Consider the following 17,181-nt stretch of genomic DNA (forward strand, 5'->3'; position numbering starts at 1 on the left):
CGAAAAATAAAAAGAATGAATAAATGAATGATCATCTAAAAAGTATGTGTTTGTTAGACACATTTTTATTTATTGTAATGAACATTTATATTATTTATTTGAATATTTTATTTACTGTTTTATAAAAGAATAATATTTATTTGACTCCAAATCAAGTCAAATCAAATCAAATGAACGCCCTTCATCAATAACATGTTGTCAAGCTTTCTGTATCAGTAAGCTATTTGAATTTTTACAAAATCTAAAAATAATTTGATTTGTGTTGCCAATAAAATAAATGTTAGGCTAATCAGTGGTATATAGTGGTAAATAAGGTATTGTCCCAAATAAAAAGGGGAAGTTATATACTTTAGGCCTTTACCCAAACTAATCCAGTCATTGGTCAGAGTAATTTTCCACTGATCTGTCTAACTACATTACCCATAATGCACGAGCGCAGCTCTTGCGTATTTCATCCCAGACCAGTACGCATGCGCAGTTCTTTTGACCTACACAGTCGCAGGAGAAAATGGCAGCGCTTGGAGTGGGGCTGCAGGTATGACTTTCTGAAAACCTTGTACTCGCTTTATAGAAAATCAACAAATGTGTGCCTTTTTATTCATAACACTATGTAAACAGTAAGAATTGTAAATATTTGAGTGGTTGGAACGAACGTGATATGTCTGGAAACTGAGCGAGGCCTTGACAGGCAGTGTCGAATCCGCAACAGACAGTCATTCAAACCGTGCGCTCTTGTAGTTCGTTACATAGTAAATAATGTTAATTTGCGTATCACCCTTTCAATTGAAAGCCTTTATTTACTTGTTTGTAAAGTACAATGATCACCAAATGAGTTTTTGCTTCTCAATGCTCAATCTGGAGTATGCAGCGCTCAAAATGTGACTGAACATGCGTTTTAAACTCTCTAACGTTATATCATGCAGTGTAGTGGCTTTTGTGACGCAGTGAGTCATGGACCATATATCTATATTCATGATTTTACAGTTTGCAATACTTGATAAATCTGCAAATAATTGTTTTCCTCTTCCTGCAGGTGCGTCAGTTCAGCACCTCAGTGATCCGACCAGCAGCAAAACTCATCAAGGTAAATAATAACATATTCAAATGTGTCATTCTCACAAAATTAATATTAAATACCAGGTAGGCGTGGGCCGGTATAAGATTCTGATGGTATATTAACCTCGGATAAAAATATCACGGTTACACAATATTGGGGTTACTGCTAGATCATTGACTTCTGTTGTCTTCATTAGGTTTCAAAACAAATTTCATTGCAGTTTAAAATGGCATCTTGCATATCTTTTCTGCTGGAGTTATTGTTGTCCTAAAAACTAAAACAAAAAAAAAATGTACATTTAAAAATCTGATATATACCATAGGAATGGTATAGCAGAAAATTTGGTCGGTTTTAAAACCTTGACTTTTCCAAACCATGGTATACCTTGAAAACGGTTATCTTCCCATGTCTAATATCTGGAAAAAAAACTTTTTAAAATATTTTAGTATCATTCAGTGTCAGTGTTGCATAAATTTATTTATTAATTTTAATTCTTATGCACCAATGCATTTACGATCATAAACATTTTTGCAATATGTTTTTGTATTTATGCAGACTTCTGTGGACTTAATAAATCTGTCACCTCAGGCTGTATTTAAATGGTAGTATATTTTTTCAGCCCCCTATCCAGGTCTATGGGGTCGAGGGACGCTACGCTACTGCCCTGTTCTCTGCTGCCAGCAAGCAGAAGAGCCTCGACAAGGTGGAACAGGAACTTGGACGTGTGTCTGTGAGTTTCCCTGTCAATATTTATTTTAAATCTTTTTCCAGTTCTCATACTCAATACTCCTCAATACTCATTTCTTCACTTTCTAGAGCCTAATTAAGGACCCTAAGCTGTCAGGTATTGTGATGAACCCCCATGTCAAGCGCTCTGTCAAGCAAAAGACTTTTGTGGACGCCTTGACCAAGGCTAAAGTCTCCCCCATAACCATCAACCTCATCAGTGAGTTTTCTGTGTTACCCAGGTTGAGCTATTGTGCAAATTTTCAAGTACTTTTGAAAAATAAATATAGATTTTTGCTTTTAGAAAAAGGAGGGAGCATGTTATTGATTATATTATGTGTTTTAATTATTTATATCCACAGATGTCCTATCAGAAAATGGCCGCTTGACCTTGACCCCTGATGTCATCGCTGCTTTTAGCAAAATGATGAGCGCCCACAGAGGAGAGGTCACATGCTCAGTCACCACCGCTCAGGTAAGCGTTATATAAATTAGATTGGTTGCTTGTTTATAATCTTATTATCAGTCTTAAATGGTTTGTGGTCTGTCTAATAGTTAAATTGATGCGTTTTGATGATCATTGGTATTGAATTAAACCCCTTTTGTCTAACTAATATGTCCATATTTTTACAGCCTCTGGATGAAGCTAGTCTTGCAGAGCTGAAAGTGGCACTGAATGGTTTCCTTGCAAAGGGAGAGACCATCAAGCTTGAGACCAAGGTATGTTTATTTTTTCCACAGGGTGGTCTTTTTGTCTTCTTTCTCTAATCATTTTAAACATGTTCAGTTTTTAAAAAGCAGAAATGTTCATTTATAATGTAACATACCTGTTATAGCATATTGACTATTCACTTAGAATACAGAAATTATTGTGATAAGTGATGTTATTGTTATTTTAACAACATGTTATGCCACTGAATAGATGCAACACAATAATAATAATAATAATAATAATAATAATAATGCAAATTAGGATAACTTCTCATTACCTCAAATAAAATTTGACACTGGGGATGCATCTATTACTTTGAAATGGAACTCATTTAGACTATTAATAGTTTTCATGAAAATGTGAAAATTCTACTTTTTCAGCATTTTCTAAAAGAGTTCATGTAAATATGAACTCTGATCATGCAAATATGTTGGGTGATATAGAGTTATCAACTTGAGATCATGTCCATGTTTTCTGCATTAAGTCATTATATCTATTATTTTGGCAGGCCTAAGTATAATAACGTAAACCCTTTTGATTATCTTGGGCTTTATGAATAGGGAAAAAAATTCACCCATTGTTCAGATTTATAAAATAACCTCTTTTAGAAGATTTTTTTTTTGTCAGAGTAAATAGTGGATATTCAAGCAGATCTTGTAGCTCAAAGAATTTAAATGCTGATCATATATGCTGAGAGGAGAGAATTAATGGTGTTAGTAAGGTGCAAATCTGATGCTATTATTGCAATTTCAGGCTAATTTGCATTTCATAGATTTTACTTTTGGCATGCATACTTTTTAAAATAGAAATTTTCTAAACAACACAAAAGCACACAGAGTTTGAAATTGAAAATAGTTGGTCAAATATATATACAATTTGTTGCATCATTTTGCAGATGTCCCTTTGTCTTTTCAATTTCTTGTTTTATCTCTTCACCTGCTCATCCTTGTGACAGTGGGCTCCCAAATAAATTGCTTGTGTCTATCAAAGTCATTTCTGATCTTAACCTTCTTATTGTGATACAGATGTTTAATGTGACTTCCTCCTTTCCACAGTCTGATGCCTCAATCCTTGGTGGTATGATCGTGAGCATCGGTGATAAGTATGTGGACATGTCCACTAAGACAAAGATCCAAAAGCTCACCAAGCTGATCAGGGATACCTAAGTCCTGTGGACTAACCAGACCTAATCAAATCAACATTCAGGAGGTGAAGAACGAACAACCTCTCTGCTATTGTGTAGATGAATGACTTTGTCCAGTTGTGTTCCTAATAAATATTATGTAACATTTAAAATGCATGTGGTGGTGTTTTTCTCTCCCTGAGAGTTTAGTTTTATATTAAATGTATCTCGTTTTATTGCACGCATTTGGACTTAAGGCAGTGCCTTTCCTTTGAGGTTTCATTTCATTAAAACATATTAAATTATGTTTTCACTTTACTCATAATTTTAAGAGAACATAAACCTGCTGATTTAATTTTCCTACCACGTTTTCTGATGGCGATTATATTTGATAAACACAAGAGGGCGCCATAAACTGAACTTGACCAGTACACTCGAATTGTGCTCCTTTCAGTCTATCTTTACTGCAGGGGCGCGTAAACTCTGGCCACCCCTGTGGCCACCCCAACATAATTTTGCGGTTGACATTATTGATTTAAATGAACTTATAAATTCCCAATATTTAGATAAATAAATAAATACATAAATAAATAAATAAAATGCAGTCACTAAATTATTGTTGGTGTTACTGACGTAGCTCTCCCCCTCTGGTTCAATGCTGGTGAAAGCAAACTGACGCATGCGCGCGGAAAACCATTCCCGCGCGCCTCACGCACTCCTGTGTGAATCCCGGTTGGTTGTTTGCATGCACGCCGACATAATAGGCACCGCTCATGCGCCGTGAAATAGGAGTAACAGCCTTTTGTGCAGAAGTGTCGGCACACAGCGAGTTTTGAAAGTCGTTTAAAGTTTATATAATATGATGATGATGTTACTTTCACTAAGCATGCCTTTAAAGCAGAAAGGAGGGATAATGAGTCAGGGAGGTAAGACTTCATAGCATGATTTCTCAGCCATGATCTGGTCTAAGACCACAGATAATTCTATAATACATTTTTTGTATTCTTTAGAATTGTCATAATTAATTTTCATGCAAAAGGTTTCTTAAGTGATGTTGGCATATCACTCCATTTGTTGTTTTCCAGTAATATTTAGGACTGATTTCTGTTATTTATTTAGAATAATAATTGTATATTAATATTAATTGTATTTATTTAGAATAAATATAAATAAATTGTTATATTTATTGAATAACAAATCTAACAATTCAAGAGAGGTGGGGGTGTATAGGGTGGTTCGCCCAGGGTGTCATTTAAACTAGAACCACCACTACCCTCCCCGATTGTCCTTGACAGCACACATACACCTTCAATAGACAGCAATGGCTATTTAATATTTACCTTAAGCTACAGTATATCAATAGAAGAAGCTGCATTAATAAAATGGTTCAAAAAGCAATATGGATAAATAATATTATTAGGTATAGTGAGTGTGTATAGTAATGCCTTTTGTTCAGTTTGTTCATTTGTTTGGGTAATTAATAAACTCATTATTCTTTCATTCATTTTCTTTTCGGCTTAGTCCCTTTATTAATCCAGGGTCACCACAGCAGAATGAACCGCCAACTTATCTAGCACATTTTTACACAGCGGATGCCCTTCCAGCTGCAACCCATTACTGGGAATAATAAACTCATTAATCTTCATTAATTTTAGACATGGCATATCTCGTATGATGTAAAATAAAGGCACGTAAAAAAAGAAGTCATTTATACAGTATATGAAAAGTGTTTTTAAACTAAACATAGATTTTTATTTGGTTTGCACATGTACTTGCTGAATTATTTCAAAGAATAAATTGCAATATTTCAAGTAGAATTAATTAAATGAATAAAACTACATTATTTCATTTACCAGAAACAAAAATATAACATTACACTGAATTCATTTTTTTTTTGTGTGCCACCCCAAGATTTGGTGCGGCCTCTTCTGGCCACCCCTAAGAAAATTTTCTGGGGGCGCCACTGCTTTACTGAAGTGTCAATATCAGATACCTGGATCATTTTAACAGTTCAAGGGTTTGGTTGTCTGTTGATTTAATGTGGTGATGCAGTAAACCACTTATAATGTGGAATATTACAATTTTAAATAACTGCATTTTTTTAAACCGCATCTAAGAGTCTTCAGAGTGGCATGATCCAGTAGTAAACATTTCTTATTAGCAGTGTTTTGCTGCTGTTTTCGAAGTCTCACCCAGCAACAAAGTTTAGAAAACAGCAATTGTTTACATTGAAACATTTGATGACATTAACTTATTTTTACTATAATATTAAACTCTTGTATTCGTTTAAAGTATGAATTAAATAAAAAAGGTTTTAAATAAGTATAATTTTTAAATAAATTAATTTCATCAGAACTTTTATTTTATAGAATAAAACATATATATATATTTTTTTTTAATAATGTAATCATCCAATTTTGAAGAATTTTTTGTGTGTGGCTGTACCATTCTAGTACAACGATTAGGAAATTAACAAGGCACTTTAAAAAGGCTTTATTTTGTGAAGAGCAGTGTCCTCACAAGACGTAGTCTCTTGCACTACTCTGAAAGAGTCTGAAGATGATCAATATTACAGCAGAGTTGACTGTATTGAGTTTCCTAACTATAACTTTCTTACTATTTCCACTGCACACTCTTTGGGTTAAGTCTAACCAGTTTGATGACAAACATAATGTTTCCCATCAGACCCAATTAAATGTATCTTGCTTTCACCATTAAAGTGAACCTTGGACAACTTCTTTCCACACAACATATGAAAGGTTTGGTCTTACACGGTGCGTTTTCAGTCCAAATTCTTTTAAATGTTGAAACTGAGCTTCAGATCCTTACCCTGAATTGGAGAGCTGTTTGGCTGCAGTGTTAAACACATTTATGTGTAATTCTTCAACTACTTTGATCATATCTAAAAATATATATCATTTTGTTCAAATTCCTCTTTTCAAACTAACAATAAAACTACTTTTTAAAAATGTACTACCTTTCTATAATATTTTTTTCATACTATTCAACCACCTTTTTGGGCAAAATCACTTTTTTTCAGCTTGTGGCACACCCAGAGTTTAAAGTATTTAATATTATTTATCCGGTATCTATTAATGTGTCTTATTTAAGCAAATAATTTAAATATTTTTAGTTATTAATGTGAGACTGTTATCAATATTATTTTTATTCAAAATACAGCTGTCGCACAGTATCAGTGTCATTTCCACCACAACACTGTAATGTCGCTTTAAAAAGTTTGTGAAAGAGTATGGAGGTGGTTTCTATGAAAATGAATAGTGTCATCTGAGAACATGTTCAAGTTGGAGGGAATTTAAATTATCAACAACACTTGAAGAAAAGTCAAGGTAAATATTGCTTGATAAGGAAATACATTTATTCTACGTCATTTCCTAACATTTTGTACCTTCAAAGATGTTTTTAAAAACCAAACAAAATGAAGATAAATAAGAGTGTTTTGTATACATGAAAGGCTAGCATCAATTCAAAGCTAATCGGTGAAGCTATTTTTCACTTTTCACAATAAACTGTTGAAATGTCATTTCCACCACTGTCATTTCCATCACCACATACATTTAAAAAATATATATATTTAAAAAGTTTTCATCACACATTGAAAGTGTATTCACAATGTATGAGTTCATGCACTATTTAATTTACAAGTTCACTTTATTTATTTAATAATAAGCTCTTAACCAAATTAATATTAAGTTTTAGAATGACAGGTGTACAATTCAGCATAAATACAACTAATTTATTTCATTATCAAATGTATTATATATATCGTGGAAAGATTGGTTAAACTAGATACAAAAATGATCTTATAAACAATGTTTGACTGCCATAATTTATAAAAAGCTGTTGAGATGTGGTGGAATTGACATTTGTTCAGTGCAACGTTTATTTTGAACAAGTTTTATTTTTTACTCAACTTCACAAGGCTAAAAGTGCCTGCAGTTGAAGAATGGCCCTTATATTTTTTGGATGACCAACCTTTATGCGGGACAAGTTTGCTGAAATATTTAGGTGTACATGAGTGTTGTTTTTAATATGCTAGACATGTAAAGGCTTATAAACTTTATTCTTGTCTGATTATTTTGTTCTACAAATTAAATAAATAATGAACACCTTTTCTCGCAAAGGGTGAAAATCTCATCTTTTAGTATTCATTTGGTCAGCCTGCTGAGTGTTTAAGCAATGCAAAGTCAGGGAAAAAAAAGCTGTATGTTCTATAGTTTGTTCGCATAAGCATGTGAAAAGTCATGTGAAAAAGTTTGTACACCCTATTGAATTTCATGGTTTTCTGTATTAGGACACAAGTGAAACCTATATGGGCCTTGGCAGGTCTTATAAAACCTCAGATGAACATCAGCAAATGACGACTCACACTGTGTCATTATTTATTTCACAAAAATAAAGCCAAAACTTAAAAGCAATGGGTGATTAACTTTAGGACACCATATAATTAACTTTTAGCAGTAATTACTTACAATAATCATTTACTATGAACTTATCAGTCTCTCAGACTTATGGAGGTTTTTTTTTTTTAACACAGATCCCACCCTTCAGTCAGGATGAGGTTTGAACTTTTAGTGTTGCAACATCTTGACATTTTTTCTTTCTTTTTCAGCTATTCTGTTGTTTATTTGCCGGTGTGTGCGTGGCATCATTGTCTTGTTGAATGACCCAAATTTGGTTAAGCATTAGCAGTGTGACGAGCATTGCATTACACACGTGATGTCTCCAGTCCAGACCAACAAACTGCTAACAATCTTTACTGATGGTCAGGTATATAGGTAATTAGCTGTGTCTGACTTATTTTTGTTAATGTAATGTGCACACACACATATATATGGTATGAAAACACAAGTTATAACTAATAGGAAAACTAAAAAATATTATGCAATAAAAAAGACCAATGCAGTCTGTTATTGTTGTATACTTTATTGTTTATTGGATTTTTTGTGGACTCAATACGTAGAATTTCAGCATTATCTGATACAACAAAAAAAGTAAAAACAAGGTATCAAAAAGAAAAAAAAAACTTTATATTTGTGCACATACATTAGATTAGTCAGTATTGAAGTCAAATCTGGAGCTAATCTAACAAAATAACTTACAATAACCGTCCAGAATGAGTACACATAAATCTTTATGTTAGGGAAAAATATCAAACAAAAAATAAAAAGAGCAAAATTCAATAGAGACTAAATGATTATACAATTTTGTTGACATTTAGATTTGTTTTCACCTATACTTTCTCAAGAGTTTAAATGAATTATCTTTCTATTTCTAAAGATGTTTAGTGACTAAAATATTATTTAATATAAATTAAAATTATAATATATCTGTTTAAAAAATCTGTTTTGTTCAAATGCACCAAAATATCTTCCCTATATTCACTAAAAATGTATTAAAAAATATTCATTTTTGAAATGGGGTGTGCTTTATGTTGGGCATGGTATATAACCTGGATTTTAAGGTAAGATTTTAAGTACGTACAGATAGAATGGGGTGCTCTAAAAATTCATTTTTCACCATATCTTTCTATGCTCGTCATATACTGTACTATGCTAAAAAAAACTACGTTTAAGAGGGAGGTCTAGTGGGAGATTTAATTACAGCTCTTTGACGGTCTATATCCATCACCCATTTATCTATTTTTGATGTTCATTAAAAGTCGTTTATGGTGTAAGTTGGCGTTGGTTAAGTATGCCTGATAGTCTGTAAAGCGCTATTATAACAACTGATGCACTGATGGTCAGGCACTGTAAAATGTGACAGCTTGGTGCGAGAAAAGTAAACAGATGACATCCTGGAAGATACCAACGAACTGGGGTGAAGCTGACAGAGAATGTAGATCTGTCACGGATGTCCTTCTTTAGCCCCGCGCTTAAGAGAAACTAGATGAAATATGAGTTGAAATAAACGAAATTAATGTATGATTGAAAAGTGCAGTTAAAGGTTTGTCGACTTTACACCCCTCGTGTCATCTCCGCGTGGTTTGCACCCCTCCGCCCATCAGGAAGTGTACACAAATGATCTGTTTGGTTGAAATCAGCTGAGCGATTCAATTCTAGCTGCTCTCCGCTTTGAATTTTAGCATGACGCATCTGTCCTCTCTTCCGCTACCGTTTTACTGCTTTTAAAACTGTCGATTTGTTTAAATTCATATGGTTATTTGGCACGAGATCCAGTGATCTGTCGACCATCCTGTTTTGCTGCAGTGGGTGAGTCATTACTAGTTCTCACAATAACATATCACGTTTTAATGGATGAAATTAAATGTTTAAATGGTTGATTTATTTTAAACCATCATCAATAATGTATAACCTTTCTTATATGACAATAGATTCTGGCTAGGATTGTATTTGTTTTGTTTAATATTATGCAGAATTAATATTTATAGTTCCATACATTCAACCATTCAGAATAATAGTGTCCAGTATATTTGAGTGTATTGTGAATTTCAGTGGTTAAAGGTTTAACAGTGAGGTTTTATACTCAGTATGCATGGGTAGGTTGGATATGATGTTCTGTGTGAAGTCAATGGATACAACAAGGACAGATTTGAGTTACATAACAGGTCTCTCTCTGTTGTTTTGCTGTGCTTTACTGTTGCTTGAGTAAAGCTATTGTGAAACAATTATAACAAAGATACTTTCATAACTGCTGTCATTAATGAGTATATCTTTCAAACACCTATTACTATTTGTAGTAGATTTGATTGGCACCCTGTGTGCTGTTTTAACTGGTACTGTATTCTGCAAAGAGGAGCACTGCTAATGACAGGATCAATAGTCCAATATTATCCTGGACAACTACTGTATGTACAGTAAAACATAGCCAAGGGAGAGCTGGTTTTTCAAAAATATATGCTTTTTGGAGTGCTTGACGAATGAATCCTCTCTCCTTTCTTTAAAAATGTCAAAGTGTTCACAATACGGTGTCAGGGATTTGAGTAAGAGAGATGGATAATTCACAATGTTCAAAAGAGTTGCAATAATTTGATCAATAGTGTCAGAAAATACATTGTATATTGTTTCAAATGCAGTTATTTATCTATTTAAACATTTTATTAATTGAAAATCACCGTTCACTCTTTGCAATAATGTTAAGCAACTGTTTTCAGCATGGATTATGTGAAGTGTTTCTTAAGAAATGTTTCTAAACACATCAGCCTATCATATTGATTTTGAAGGGTCATGTGATGTTGAAGAGTGCAGTAGTGGCTGCTGACAAACATTTAAACATTTAAATAAATACTTGCAGGAATCTCTTCACCTTTATTTTGATTTACTGACCAAAAATTAAAAACAGAAATCACAAAAATGAGCATCTCTGGCATTCACAAGACAGAACCATAGAAATGAATGTTTACTGAATGTCTTAATTTTTTTATAATATGATCCCATGCCCACAATGCTAGTTGTTTTGGTTTCTGTCAAGCAGTGTGTATACAAGATAAAAATATGGATACTATAATGCTCTATCTGCCATTTGTAAGACTTAACAAGCTGCCATCATCACTTTAAAGGCTGTCTGTTGCTCCCTTGCGGCTTTATTAATGAGCGGCTGTTATAATGAGCATAAGCTGTTGGTGATATTAAGAACATAAGCCTGGATAATTGTGTGAGTGTTTGTGTTTTGTTTATTGGCTTTCTGCCTCCTGCCAGAAACACAACCACTTTGACGTGAATGAAGTGCAGGAATGGAATTTAGTACTTGATATTAAACAGCAAATCAGTGAATTGAATTAGAAACGGTTTAAATTCATAACAAATAATGTTGTATACATGTATAGGTGTATTAACGGAAAGCCAAACAGGTAGTTTTTAGAGTACTTGGGAGTAGATGTCAGAAGATAGAGATCAGATTATTTTGGGTTGGTTTGTGTTCAACAGGCACGTGTTTTGGGGCTAGCTTCTGTCTGTTAAATCCTCTGCAAATCTCTAGATGCCCATTTGAGGCTCGTAGCATCAGATTGAACAGATGTAAGTGTCACAGCGTGTGTTTGCATGCTTGTATGTGTGTGTTCTCAGGGCTTTTAACACCGGAGAGATAACAGATGTCACCATATCTAAGCAGAGACTATAATCTATCTTATGGTGTCTGTTGCTTTGGGTGTCTTGTATATGAGTTGGTCAACGCAGAACTTTTTGCATTTTTTTTTGCCCATGTTTTATCATTGTCGGCTTAACAAAAGTGATTGTTCAATTTAATGTAATGTGCATTTATGTAGTGTATGTAGTGTAAATTGGTTTTAAAGTCAGCAGTCCATTCATTTTGAACAGTTTGACCGGTTTAATCACAATTTAGAGGCAGTTCAGTTTCGCCTTTATTTTTATTGTTTTCCTCAACATTTTTGTTGCATAGGACCTCTGAGAGGACAATGAGGTCAAGAGAGGCAAAAACCACTTTGCCCTTCAAAGACTCTTCGGTATCTTTTCGACTCTGTTGTTTAGTTTTAATTTTCAATGAGTAAATTATATTGTTTGCCTAATTCATATTTTTTACTTTTTTTGTAGTTATGAGAAATTGAATACTGTCAGGCATGTAGAATGCTGGTAATCATTCACGTTCACTTAGAATTACAAATCTGTCACTATATGGACTACAAATCCTGTCATGCACCACACTCTCACACCTGTTTCTGTTCCCCAATAATTGCTAACACACACAGCTGAAGCTGCTCAGAACTGATTACATGGATTTTAAAAGCAACACAGACACACATACCAGTTGCTGAGTCTTTTTTCTTATTTTACTTTCTTTATGAACATTACAACGTATTTTCTCTTGCCTTGCTTTGCCATGTTTTGACCCGCCTTGTTTGTTTATGTTGCCTGCTACCTGTCTGTACTGACCATTCGCCTGTGTATTAACCACGACTCTGGATTTCCTGTATACATGTGTTTTTCCCTGTGTTGATCGTTGTTTGCCCGACCATTCACTGTTCAGTAAACTCTGCATTTGGATCCGCACCTCCGTTGTCAGCATCCCCATTCACCTTATAAATTCTTTAAATGAACAATTATTTGCATTAACACTTAAAAGTTTGGAAACAGAAGTATTTATTTTAAAAAGAATTCAATAAATTGATCAAAAGAGAAAGTGAAGATTTTTACAATTATAGTTGTAATTATAAAGATGAATTCAAGCTTTCTCTTCCTTTTAAGAATCCTGGAAAAAATTTTCAGTAAACATTTAGTAATGCATTTTGTTGTATTGTGTGTTTTCTTTATTAAATAAATGCAGAGTTAATAAAATTTGATTTTATTTTAAAATATGTGAAAATATTTTTGAATCTTATCCCAAACTTTGGACTGGCAGAATAACCTACAGTAACTCTATCCTGCCTTGAATTTTGGACTTCACTTTGAATTTCACTTCACTTCACTTCACTTTCATTAGTTCAATGCAAGGTGTCTCATGATTGGCCTGTTTTGTCTCATAGACAGATGCTGAGCATGCTGGGACATGACTGAGGCGTGATGGATCCAGAAGAAGCCGAGCTTCAGAATGACTACCGTTACCGAAGTTATGCAGCTGTCATTGAGAAGGCGCTGCGAAACTTTGAGTCATCTAGTGAATGGGCCGATCTCATCTCCTCACTGGGAAAACTCAACAAGGTAGAATACCTGAAAAAGTTTTTTAACTGTTTTTTAAATCTCCTGTTCACTGACACTGTGGTTCTTTGTGATTCTTAAAATGCAACATATACAAGTAAAAAAAACATATACAAAAAAAAAAACATATACAAGCGAAACAATTATTGCCGTAATGCACAAATATTTACTATTTACATTTGGTTTACCTCACGTGTCCTCTCTCTACAGCTTAAAAACAGCATCAGCTATGTACTGTATACACCTTATTTTGCATGCCAGACAAGCAAGCTCTTCTGTGAATATGTGACTATGTTAGACTTTTAATTCATTTTCCGCTATGAATAACTGACAAGGAATTGCAAATGACATCAAATGGTCAAACTGCTCAGGCTACAAACCAGTGTAGTTATGACACTAAATTCAAATTAAAAGCATATATAAATGCAATGAAATATGTGTCGTGGTTTTCTGTGGAGTATAACAGTATTCAGATACAGATATTTAATGATCAAATATAAATAGGGTCCCACTTTATATTAAGTGGCCTCAACTGCTCTATACTTATGTCAAATATTAAATACAATTTAGTAACTGTGTTCATGATGGACTTTTGGTGAGCGGAGGTCTATGACAGGTGGGACTTTGGTTCTATTGAGGTGGGATATGGGTAGGGCTAGAGATGTACAGTAGGTTATGGTGGTATGGGTAGGTTATGGTGTGAGGGATGGTCAAATAGTGTATTTAAGGATGTAATTACAAAAATTAAGTACAATTTAAAAACATGAGTTTACACAATAAGCACGTTGTAAGAATTATTAATTTCAGTTCAAGTACATATTAGTTATGACTACTTTATAAAAATTTTAAACAGTTTGTTTTGCCTGAGTGCTTTAAACTCTCTTAAATTTCTCACAGTTACAGGCCTTAAAACAAATGTAGATGATAAACTTTCAGTCTTTTTTGAATGAGCTCAAAAATCTCATGTGTTCTGAACTGTGTCTCCTGGTTAACTGGACTCCCGACTCAATTTTGCAGATTCTACGATGTGACTGTTGCAGATGTGCACATAGTGATATCGATGCTGGAAATCTGATGCAGAAATATCACATTTAAGTTACAATATGGGATTAAACAATTAGGGAAGAATTTTAAGATTAAAACAATAGACAATTTTGGGAAGCTTTCGCTTTAACATCATTTGAGAGTAGAGAAGAAAGAAATAGAATATCGGCCTTGTTACAGATTTTTTTAGGGAAGTGAGAGAATGGCCTTAATGATCCGCAGTCCTGTTGAATGAAGGCGTTCTGTAAAACATTCCTGCTTGACCATGTTCAAAGTACAGCTGATTTGAATAAGCTGAACATGGCTTGTGTACACTATCTAATAGATTAGACAAATACTCTTCATCTCTATCTTCATCTGCAAATTCTTTCTAAGCACTTGTATGTGCTGCCGTGAAAAAAGGAAATAAAACTTATTTAAATCTCCTTCTATATGACTTTGTACAACATGTGATTTTTTTTTTTGTTTGCTCAATGGGACTTTCCGGATATTATATGAGTGGCAAAACAAGCTGTCTAAATATATGTGAAATCTATTAGGTTTAATGTAAATGTTAGTTACTCGACAGCTAAAATGACAGTAACAGTCTTTATTATCCTTTTAACACACTTTGTTTGCTTACATTTTGATATCTATAGCTTTGATATTTAGCATTATTGAAGCTATGTCTTGTAAAAACATGTCTGAAGTGCTGTGCAATAACAAACTAAACCCCGTGTCTCGCTTCCTCCTCTGAGCTAATGTTGATCATTGGTTCGAAACCTGTTCAGCAAATGTGGTTGCTGAGTAAGATATATATATAGAGAGAGGAGTGAAAGTCTTGTCATGGATAATAACACAAGACACTTGCAGTCTGTGAAAATAATAGCTTTTATGACTTGTGAATTTTTCTGATGTAATCAACTAGGGCTGCCGATACCAAGACAATATGCGATCTTGTTGAGTATTGTGATAAAGATATTGCTTACAATAAAAAATGTCCCTAAAAATAGCTTTTTAAATTAGCTATGTTTTTAAATCATTTATTTATTTAAAGATATTCAACTAAATAGGGAATAATATGTTTTTCATTTCTGATTCAGACTTAAAAATTGTGCCAAGGTGCAAACATTTAGTCTTAAAAACATGATTGATGAGCAGATATTCTGACTCTGATTGGCTGATGTCAATTTCCTCTCTTATCTTGACTCCCTTCATAAGTATTTATCTTCAGCGCTGGGTTAACTTTTGTGATTAGCCAATAGCAGAACAGAATCTACTGAGGAGATGGGGATAAAGATAACAAGTCTCCATCTGATTGGCCAAATTTAGATAAACAACCAATGCATAAAATGTATTTTATTACACGTTTGCGATATGTACTGTTAAAGTCAAAATTATTAGCCCCCCTTTGATTTTTTTTTTCTTTTTTAAATATTCACTAAATGATGTTTAACAAAGCAAGGAAATTTTCACAGTATGTCTGATGATATTTTTCTTCTGAGGAAAGTCTTATTTGTTTTATTTCGGCTAGAATAAAAGCAGTTTTTAATTTTTTTAATAAAACATTTTAGGGTCAAAATTATTAGCCCCTTTAAGCTATATTTTTTTCGATAATCTACAGAATAAACCATCGTTATACAATACCTTGCCTAATTACCCTAACCTGCCTAGTTAACATAATTAACCTAGTTAAGCCTTTAAATGTCACTTTAAGCTAAATGCTAGTGCCTTGAAAAATATCTAGTCAAATATTATTTACTGTCATCATGGCTAAGATAAAATAAATCAGTTGTTAGAACGGAGTTATTAAAACTATTATGTTTAGATATGTGTTAAAAATCTTCTCTCCGTTTAACAGAAATTGGGGAAAAAATAAACGGGGGCTAGTAATTCTGACTTCAACTGTATATTACATACTGAATTTTGTGATATAATGTGCCGCCATATAATCAACCCATAATTAGTCTTGTAGTAACATGTATCATTTGCTCATTGTTTCTCAGGCTCTCCAGAGTAATCTAAAGTACTCTCTGTTACCGCGCCGGCTGATCATCGGGAAGCGTCTTGCTCAGTGTTTGCATCCTGCCCTGCCCAGCGGCGTCCATCTCAAAGCACTTGAGACCTATGAGGTCATCTTTAAAATCATTGGCACAAAATGGCTTGCGAAGGATCTCTTTATATACAGGTTGGTGTGCATGATAAGCTCTTACAGTATATAGCTAGTCCAGGTCATATTTCACTCCAGTGAGATTACAAATTTAAAATAATATTTGGATAAATAAAGAAAACAAAGATTAACAAAAATAAAGGTTCATTCACCTCAGTACTTCTACTATTTTATAAAAAATTTGTTTGCATGAAAATACAAATTGCAATGTAAATGAAATTGCACTGTAAATACAATCAAACTATTTGCAGTGCAATTATGAGAATCAAGAGGAAATGTTAAAGCATTGTATTGCAAACAATCAAAAGAGTTTTAAAAAAGGCTTCATTATGTAACATTTTTGGGGTGAAATATTAAGTGTTTGAGAGGTATTCAAGTGTTTGTGAATATTGTGTTGCTGAGATCACAAATCAAATCATTTGTGTTTGTGCGTGTGTGCGTGTTTGTGTGTGTGTGTGTGTGTGTGTGTGTGTGTGTGTGTGTGTGTACTTCAGCTCAGGCCTGTTCCCATTGCTGGGTCATGCAGCGATGTCTGTGAAACCCGTCCTCTTGACTCTGTACGAGAGGTACTTCCTGCCCCTTCAGAGGGCACTGCTACCCAGCCTGCAGGCCTTTATTATGGGCTTGCTGCCTGGACTGGAGGAGGGAGCGGAGGTCTATGACAGGTGGGACTTAAAATTTGCATGAACCGGAAGTTGCTGAAACTTTTAGTTTGTAGATGTACTGAAATGGAATATTGTG

General features: G+C 33.8%; 2 protein-coding genes across 4 annotated transcripts in view; both read left to right on the top strand.

Moving 5' to 3' along the window:
- dop1b (DOP1 leucine zipper like protein B) overlaps positions 1-17,181 on the top strand; it is a 54,843-nt gene that overhangs the window by 4,338 nt on the left and 33,324 nt on the right. The window contains exons 1-4 of one of the 3 annotated variants that reach the window (XM_087268122.1): positions 9,682-9,848; positions 13,076-13,250; positions 16,277-16,458; positions 16,935-17,105. In XM_087268122.1, the coding sequence (XP_087124248.1) occupies positions 13,113-13,250; positions 16,277-16,458; positions 16,935-17,105 (491 nt within the window). In that variant the 5' untranslated portion in view covers positions 9,682-9,848; positions 13,076-13,112. Of the gene's footprint in view, positions 1-9,681; positions 9,849-13,075; positions 13,251-16,276; positions 16,459-16,934; positions 17,106-17,181 lie in introns of those variants that run through there. The other 2 variants (XM_087268123.1, XM_087268124.1) reach the window with 2 other exon arrangements.
- On the top strand, positions 496-3,795 carry atp5po (ATP synthase peripheral stalk subunit OSCP). Its single transcript, NM_001003843.1, has 7 exons — positions 496-535; positions 1,034-1,084; positions 1,677-1,787; positions 1,874-2,003; positions 2,146-2,258; positions 2,417-2,503; positions 3,551-3,795. Exons 1-7 carry the CDS (start codon positions 509-511, stop codon positions 3,659-3,661), a joined length of 630 nt encoding a protein of 209 aa, NP_001003843.1. The 5' UTR covers positions 496-508; the 3' UTR covers positions 3,662-3,795.

Source organism: Danio rerio, chromosome 9 (assembly GCF_052040795.2).
Source record: "Danio rerio strain M-AB ecotype USA chromosome 9, GRCz13ab, whole genome shotgun sequence".
In the NCBI taxonomy this organism is placed as follows: Eukaryota; Metazoa; Chordata; class Actinopteri; order Cypriniformes; family Danionidae; genus Danio; species Danio rerio.